This window comes from Sinocyclocheilus rhinocerous, unplaced genomic scaffold, assembly GCF_001515625.1.
Source record: "Sinocyclocheilus rhinocerous isolate Xijiao unplaced genomic scaffold, SAMN03320098_v1.1 scaffold1170, whole genome shotgun sequence".
NCBI lineage: Eukaryota > Metazoa > Chordata > Actinopteri > Cypriniformes > Cyprinidae > Sinocyclocheilus > Sinocyclocheilus rhinocerous.
This window is the reverse complement of record NW_015652163.1, coordinates 26,853-36,458: the sequence shown is the minus strand read 5'-3', so window position 1 is coordinate 36,458 and position 9,606 is coordinate 26,853. Positions and strand designations below refer to the sequence as shown.

Sequence of the window (9,606 nt, the reverse complement as noted above, 5' to 3'; positions counted from 1 at the left end):
ATTTTTTTATAAAAAAAAAAAGTTTTTTTTTTTTTTTTTTTTTTTTTTTTACAAATGTTATAACTAGATCAGACCTGTACATCACCTTGCAGTTGCTGACAAATTAATGTCCCTGTATGGTTTTTGCCTTATATTGTCTTATATTTCCATTTTGTCTCATGTATTTTGTTTTATGTACAATAATAGTTTAGCATTAAAAAAAAACAATTAATCTCACAGCATTATTTATGCTATTCTAATTGTAGCGTAAATGCATTCATGCCACCTCTGAACAGTCTATGTAAATAATAAGTGCCAATTCAGACGCAGCTTCTGAAAACAATGCTATGGCCTCATTGTAGCCTTAGAAGTTCATGTGTAATAAATTCTGTCTTGAATAGAGATTATTTTTTGTAATGTCTAATCACTGATTTTCTCATTTAACACAATAATGACTGATCTTTTGGGGGGTAATTTCTCAGACCAAATTGATGTGCTATTAATTGATAAATATTAATTTGATTAAAATTAATCCCTTGAGAGCCCTAATATATTCACTTCCATGTCTTCTTGATTTGAATGTACAGTATTACTATACTACGATGGTGGAGAGTTAGCTAAACATCTTCCTACAGCGTTCTTTCGTGTTGGCAGGGATATTTCAATAAGCTTTAAGCTGATTTTTTTATAAAAAAAAAAAGTTTTTTTTTTTTTTTTTTTTTTTTTTTTACAAATGTTATAACTAGATCAGACCTGTACATCACCTTGCAGTTGCTGACAAATTAATGTCCCTGTATGGTTTTTGCCTTATATTGTCTTATATTTCCATTTTGTCTCATGTATTTTGTTTTATGTACAATAATAGTTTAGCATTAAAAAAAAACAATTAATCTCACAGCATTATTTATGCTATTCTAATTGTAGCGTAAATGCATTCATGCCACCTCTGAACAGTCTATGTAAATAATAAGTGCCAATTCAGACGCAGCTTCTGAAAACAATGCTATGGCCTCATTGTAGCCTTAGAAGTTCATGTGTAATAAATTCTGTCTTGAATAGAGATTATTTTTTGTAATGTCTAATCACTGATTTTCTCATTTAACACAATAATGACTGATCTTTTGGGGGGTAATTTCTCAGACCAAATTGATGTGCTATTAATTGATAAATATTAATTTGATTAAAATTAATCCCTTGAGAGCCCTAATATATTCACTTCCATGTCTTCTTGATTTGAATGTACAGTATTACTATACTACGATGGTGGAGAGTTAGCTAAACATCTTCCTACAGCGTTCTTTCGTGTTGGCAGGGATATTTCAATAAGCTTTAAGCTGCAACAGTAATAAGCAGGATTCACAGTGGGGTTGTGTTCCTTTATGCTGGGCTGTATTTTTGGGCTGAGAGAAAACATTATCCCTGAACTCTGATTGGCTGAGCTTCAACAGAATGGTTTGTTGAGGGTTATGGTCCTCATTTGTCATGCCGGTCAGCTCTATTTAAAGTCACAATGTGGTATTAGGCTGAAAAGCCTGAACACCATCAAGTGACCAAGGCAACCCGCCAAAGCAACTTGATATTTGTTTGTCCACAGATATTAAAGGGTTTGAAGTAGGCCTGCAAAAGCACAGGATACCGTGAGACAAAAGAGAAGAAATAAAAGGGAAGCAGGAGAAACAAAAAAGCAATGGGCAAACCAAATGACATCATACATAATTAACACAACACTGAAAATAATATTAAAAATATATATCCAAATTCTTAACACAAGATGAAATTACTTGACAAGCAAATTATGACAGATAACTTGTTTTCAGAGCGTGCATAATATTAGTATTATAAACTGATTAAAATGGTGAGCACAGAAAAGAGTAAGTAATGTTGAACCATGTGAAGCATGCACACAAAAATTTGCATTAGTCTGTGTCAGAAAGCATCAAGACTTAATGCAGCTATTTGTTAATTGAATTCAATGTCATAAACAAGTATCTCTATCTTCGTAGAATCAATGAAAGATCTATTTCCAAACAGTGCTTATAATGATCCTCTATATGACTGATTTAGACGCCCAAACCCTTTGACAGAAACTAAACCTGTGGTAATGAAGACAAAGCTTCCTCCTTTAACATTTGCCTCCAGCATAGCTGATGAACAGCTTATTGTTTTCTTATAAACATCCCATGCATCTTTTATTGTCAACGATTTAAGCTTTTCTCCTGTGAGGCGTATTTGTTACCCCCAGAAAGGTGACGGATTTAAGATTCAAGATTGCACTATTTGGTGCATAACTAAATGGAAAATACAGAAATGATTTGCATTTGAACCAGAGTTCAACACTTCACAAATAGGCATTCAGGAGTTTATAATCATTACTGGTATTTTCTAAAAGTCATCCCTCATGCAAAAATGTCAGCTGTCAACATTTTTTATGTTAATTTCAACCTAAAACTAAACAGATAAAACATTTTGAACATAAAGTGGTCAAATGACTGTTAATGGCCTTCATTTCCATAAAATCTAGACTGAATCATTGGGAAAAATAAGGTTTCTTACATTACAAGCTAGAAAAAAGAAGACAATTAAAAACAATTGATGTATGGCACTGCAACTATACAGCAGTTTAAACTTTACCGGCATACTGGTTTAATAAGTTAAACAATTTAAATGAAGGATTCAAGGTTCATTAACATCAAAATGGAATGACCAACTTGAACAGTTCATCCAAAAATTCTGTCATAATTTACTCAAATTACAGTCATACAGGTTTGAAATGGCATAAGGACATGGCAAAAGATGAGTGTCTACTTTCATCATAGGCTCACTGGAAAAACGTACCTTACCTACAAAAGTCCAAACACATTCACTGCAGGTTCCAGCTGAAATTAACACTATAGAAGTAAAATTGCAACTACTTTCATTCCTGGGGCCATTGTACTTTGAGAAATACATCTATACAAAGATTTGATCTTTTTCTAGTAATCAGTTTCATAAAATGTAATATTTTACTGCAGATTTGAAAAGACCAAAATAAGATTGTTAAAGAACCTTTCCCCCATTTTAATGCATTCCTGTGTTTCTAGAGGGGTTGGATGCTATAAGAATACAAAAACAGCACAGGGATCAGGCCAAAAACTGAAGCTGATGCAGCTCTTTTCAGAGAAGTGATGACCTCACTCACCACAGCATTCAAGTCATGTTTGGCCTAAATGAAAGTAATCTGGTTTATATATGACACTCCAAATCAAATTTAAAGCAAACTGAACTAAGTCCATCTCAATTTTCTGCAATAAACACTAGAGGCAGTAAAACAACTTTCATTCCTTTTCACACAAATTATGATTGCTCAGGCAATATTTCTCAGGCACATTTTCCAGCGTGCCTGGGTTGATTACTTTAACTGTGTGCACCAAAGGCAAAACAAAAGACTTTAAATTATCTTCTATCTTCTAATTATCTTAAGTCATACAGGAACGACATGAGTGTAAGCAAATTATTTTTTAGTGAATTATCTCTTAAGTATTATATTATAATATTATATAATTTAATAATAATAATTTATGCATTTAGCAGATGCTTTTATCCAAAGCGACTTACAGTGCATTCAGGCTATACATTTTTTACAAGTATGTGTGTTCCCTGGGAATTGAACCTACAACCTTTTGCGCTGCTAACACAATGCTCTACCACTGAGCCACAGGAACATATTATATAATAATAGTAAAATATTATATAAAATAATGTAAATTATATATGGCTAGAAGTATTGACTAGAAGTAACATTTCCCCCTACAGAGATTCCAATTCTGGCATGTTCCACACATTGATATGCTCAATCCAGTCACCACTGTCTGCTTTCATCGTCCTCTCCTCCACCTCTATTTATAAAACCCTGCACATTTTTCATCCCTTTCCCTAATAATTTTTCAGCACACCCTTGTCAATTATTCACATGCTCTTCTACATACTGAACATGTTTCTCTTTCTAAGCATTAATATTTAAGGTTTCAACCCTCCTCTAGGTGATCTTAAAAAGATAAAACATAACTAACAGAAGTACAAAAGGGAAAACACAAAATTACCGGCCACTCAATTCACCATAGCCAATCTTGTAGAATAATATTCTATGAAAACAAAATGGCCTCTTTGCCTGGAAAGTTTTCAAAGAAAGATCTGTTTCTAGCTATAATATCAAATATGGTTAACAGTAATGGGTTTTTAGTCGAGCCACAGCTGTGAGCTCTCAAATGCATTTGGATCACAAATGGTTTAGTTATCTTTTTCTCTGTGCTATTGATAAAGGTAGGCAATTGTTGCTTGGAGACATAAAGGATTAAGATATCCTCTGGCAGACAATTGCAATGGTAATGAATTATTGTACAACCAAAGTATACGATAAGGACTTGTTCAAAGCCTTACGACACCTCATGAAATCCATTGGTTCTTTTTTATTACTGCGAGTTGAGGTAGGTCTACATTACTATAAACAGAGACTCTTTGTGCTTGTAAAAACGGGTCAACAGTAAGGATTTTTTAACCAACATTTTTATATTTGCAAGAAAAATTCTATTTCTCCATGAATTATTATTTGCTTTTGACATTTTTTGTTATTTAGAAAAAATATATATTCCAGCTTTTTCACAAAATATAATTATGCAAACAATTTATAATACTGCACAACTGCTTCAATTTATAAAAGTTGCAAAAGTGTTTCAATGCAGTTTTCTTTCTGACTGATGCTTCTTCTAAGACTATCACTTCTTACAATTTTGACAAAACCTATCTATGTTGTTTCCCATTGTCACCCATGTTGTTTGTGGGCCACCCTTGTTGAGCCCTGAAAATGGACACTAATTGTGACAAAATTATGCTTTCCTAATTTGAAAACACATAAAAAATCTGGTAACAATTTTATTGCAAAATTTTAATTTTAAACTTCTTGTAAAACCAAGAAATGAAAATACAGAGCAGGTTTCCAAAATCATTACAAGGTAAGTTTCCTAAAGACTAACAGTAAATTTAACAGTAGCAGCTTCCATTAATGAAGGTAATTTAATCTGGATTAAACAAGTGTGATGTAATCTCATAGATTGGTGAGGCATGACAACCTCTTACTACCCGACACTATGATCCAACATTACCATCTGAATTCAAAGAAAGGGCTCTTCAAAATATTACAATATTCACAGCGCTAGAACAGAAACCCTACTACAAAGAGTTACTGTAATCCTTATGACAAGTATTCAGACATAACGCTAAACTTCCTAAATGTCACTGTGGACAGGCTGTCCACTGTATGCAAATTAATGTGATCATTAAATTGTGAACACATCTCTATCCAGACATTCTGAGTAAAGGATTACAGTAAAGGCACTATAATCCCACAGCAGAATCACATATGGACAGCATACCTTGGCGTCAGGTAATACTATGAGCAGGTGCGAGCTATCAGGCATGATGACGCATTAATCAATTTATGCGTGCACAGACAATTAAAATGCCATTGATGTTACACTGGGATGTACCATTAGCACATGCAATACCATTTTCTTATTTACAGAGGCTCCTGTAGTTTTTAAATGAACAGCAAAATGTGTAGTATCTGTCAATTACATAAATCTATGCAAAGTATGACACCATTATTAGACACATCTTCTGATGTTCACTAACTGACATCCTGATACATAAGCTTTTTCATGTGTTGCAGTCAGTGAGAAAAATACAAAATAAGAAAAAGTAAAGCTGTTTTACACTATTACACCTATGAAATTCTCTTTATATTTATTGATTCACTCTATCAATTTATGCGTGCACAGACAATTAAAATGCCATTGATGTTACACTGGGATGTACCATTAGCACATGCAATACCATTTTCTTATTTACAGAGGCTCCTGTAGTTTTTAAATGAACAGCAAAATGTGTAGTATCTGTCAATTACATAAATCTATGCAAAGTATGACACCATTATTAGAAACATCTTCTGATGTTCACTAACTGACATCCTGATACATAAGCTTTTTCATGTGTTGCAGACAGTGAGAAAAATACAAAATAAGAAAAAGTAAAGCTGTTTTACACTATTACACCTATGAAATTCTCTTTATATTTATCGATTCACTCTATCATATTTTGAAACACAGGGAGTGGTCAGAGTCACTGTTTGTCATTAGTGCATCTGCCGCTCCCTAGCGACATGATAGATGGGACTGCACACAGCCACGAGTCCGTCATGTTTCGCATCTGGAATGTCATTAACACAGTATACACATGCTAAGAGTACCATGCAAAACTGCAATCAACAACAACAAAAAAAAACCCTGATCACCAACAGTCCCCATCAGAAGCAGCACTGCACATCTCTTGCCAAAGCAAAATGTCATTAACACAGTATACACATGCTAAGAGTACCATGCAAAACTGCAATCAACAACAACAACAAAAAAACCCTGATCACCAACAGTCCCCATCAGAAGCAGCACTGCACATCTCTTGCCAAAGCAAAAACCATCAAGAAACGATCAGAAAGTATCAAACTTACGTGTCTTGCGGCTGACGTGGGTTTGACCAGGCTTGGTCACGTGCCTCTCAGTGGATGACTGCTCTCTGGTCCACATTTGGGTGGAGTCGTTTAGAACGGCAGGGTTGGAGGGAGAGGGGCTGGAGGTGGACGTATGGACAGTAGACGTTGTGGTAGAGGCCACGGTGGTCGTAAAGGTGGGATTACGTGTGACAAAGCGTGTAGAAGGGCTCTTCTGCGTCACCTGGCTTCCGGATGCACCACCACCCCTAGGGGGAACGTTCGGAGGAGTTCCCGTTCGAGTCCTGCTCCGCACCACAGTGGTGACGGTGGGGCTGGCCGAGCTGACCCCTCCAATAGTGGTTGTGGTGGTGGTGGTGTCAGATCCCTTAGGAAAAGTGCTAGGCTTGGACAGAAAGATGGGGTCCTGGCCAATTCCCTTGGCATCCACCAAGTCAGTAGGCACGTAGTCCCGCACAGAACCCACTACGATCCATTTCAGCAGCATCAGACTGAGCCCTAGGCCTATGAAGCCAATGAGAAGCGGAACCACGCAGAGCCAAGTCTGTTGGCGGGGCCAAAGGGCACAGCTCCCACACCTTAAAATGCCACCACGAGCAGGGGCCTGGGCTTGTTCACGTCCACCGGAGCCACCTCTTCCATCGGGCTCCTCCAGTACCATAGCCCCCGAGTTGTTCACTGTTCCAGAGCTGTCACTCATCTCGCCTGTGGCACGGTAAGGGTTAACCCCACGGCCGGGCACTCGGCAGACATGGACAGCACAAGGCGAAACGCTGGCCAGCAAAGCCAGACATTGGAAAAAAAAATGGGAAAGTAAATCACAACCTCAAGAACATAGAAATAGTTATGAACACATCAAGGCAGACAAATCACATCCACGCACAACTAATACACATACACACACTCACAAACAGACAAGCGCATACACCCAATAGAATTCCGGAGGTAGAAATCTCAGCGGTTGCAGAATCCGGTAAAAAGGACAGTCCTTTAGTCCAGTTCCACCAATACGTCCAGATGACTTCCAGCTCGTCGTAAGATCACTAAAATGGTACAAATGTTAAATAAAGGTGCTGAGCAAAGAAGGTGGAAGGAAAGGGAGGAGTGCAATCATCTGCATGTTGACTCCAAGCACCAGCCGTTGCAGCAGCACTCTCTGTCGTCAGATTATCAAATCCATCTTTTTGCAGATGACACCACCGTTAGATTTATCCTCCGACCTCGTTCCTCCATTCATTGCAATATTTGAAGGTTGAGTTCAGTAAAAGTTAAAAACTGGCTCATATTTTTTCTCTCTGGCTCCCTCGTTCTTACCAATTCATTTTCAAGGTCTTGATCTGACTCACAGTCTTGTATTCGAGCGCTGAGTCAGCTATACATATTATTCCCTCACGAAGGAGGACTCGGCGTTGACCGTAAAGCAATATGTCCCTTTTTCCTCGACCAAAGCTCCTGCTGATTTACAGCATTCTTAAGGGAGCAAGGGACCTGCAGCACGGATCCCGGTATGTGCAAGCTGAGCAATAAACCCAGCAGAGGAGGCAATGGCAGGTGCAGAGTTGTCCAGGAAGAGACGGTGGATGGACAAATCCGTTAGCAGTACAAATCCATTCTGAACAGCATCTGATGAGCGACCCACCACCGTAGAGCGAGCCGTTGATATCGTGCAGAGCAGCGGGTGTACGCTCAGCCTCTATCTACATTCCTCCACTGAGAGAGCGCAAGAGAGAATGAGAGAGAGAGAGGAAGGGAGAGGACCGGAGCGGAGGGATGGAGGGGAAGGAGGGAGGGAGGGAGGAGTGAGCTTGTCAAAGACGGAGAGAAAGAGAAAATGAGGAAGGTTAAAAAAAAGAGAGACAGCGTGCAGGTTTTCCATGAGACAACATTCATCCATTCCTCATTACTGTTGTGTTTGTTTTGCCTGTCTGTTGCTCTATCCTAGGGCTGCCATTTCTAAAGCGTCCGGACTAGCGTGTGTTCCCGCTCTAATCTCCTGTGGGATTTTACCGCTGCTCAAGCCTACGACACTGCAGCCAGACACATACACAGACAGCCTTCTACTCTCCCCACTGCTGATGCCAGGAAAGAGAGAGACAGACAGAGAAAAAGAGAGAGGGGAGGCACTGCACCTGCTCTCTTCACAAGAACATTCCCCACCCCTTTAGAGAGAGAAAGAGAGAGAGGGAGGGAGGGAGGGAGGGAGAAACAAGGAGAGATAAGTACAAGTTGAGAAAGCATTCACAGCAGGATGAGATAGAAAACAAAAGAAGCAGAGGGCAAGAGAGAGAAAGACAAGATACGGGAAAGAAATAAAGAGATCCGTGTCAGTGCTCTGTGGTATTAGCAGAAAAAGAGATTACTGACTGCTGTAAACAGTCTCAGCATCTCTCTTTCAGGACTGTCAATCATGCAACCAGTCCCTCCTCACGTCTAAGACTCTAAGAAGGGAAGGAAACTTAATGGATGGCACAAATTAGAAGTCGTGTGCAGTGTCTAATGGGTGGTATTTTTAAATAGACTGTTGTGCAACACAAAAGGGTTGTAATTAAAGGGAGTGGATAACACTTTAATACTCAAAGACAACAGAGATGCTAGTTTGTTTCCTGTTGGTTCTAACTTGTTTTAAAGGTGTACTCAATAATTTCTTGTTTATGTTGTGCTGGATGATATGGCAGCCCACTTGGATTAATACTGACACCTAGAGGCACAGATGTTTCACAGATGAGGCACCGATGCCACTGTACAAACAAGCCATTTCCCATGAGCCACGCTTAATTCCACAACTGAAAGTCTCAATTAACAGGCAGGTTACTGAAATTGGTCAACAACAACTTGAGTGAGAAGCAATTTCATTTCCAAGATGGTACTCCCAGAACATAGGAAAAAAATTATATTAAATTTGTTATTATTATTATTGTTATTATTATTATAAAGATTTTATAAATAAAATATATGGCAATTTTGACAGCGTATTTCAAAGCCTATTTCTAAGGCGTCATGAAATATAATTTATAATTAGAAACTAACATATGTCATCTTGGATTCTTTTTCAGCAAAAAAAAAAAAAAAAAGATTTATATTTAAAGTTT

General features: G+C 37.9%; 1 protein-coding gene across 1 annotated transcript in view; it reads right to left on the bottom strand.

The window, feature by feature from the left end:
• LOC107713890 (pro-neuregulin-3, membrane-bound isoform-like) overlaps positions 1-7,888 on the bottom strand; it is a 255,973-nt gene extending 248,085 nt beyond the window's left edge. The window contains exon 1 of the mRNA XM_016519536.1: positions 6,518-7,888. Coding sequence (XP_016375022.1) covers positions 6,518-7,217 — 700 coding nt within the window. The 5' untranslated portion in view covers positions 7,218-7,888. The remainder of the gene's footprint in view (positions 1-6,517) is intronic.
• Between the last annotated feature and the right edge of the window lie 1,718 nt (positions 7,889-9,606).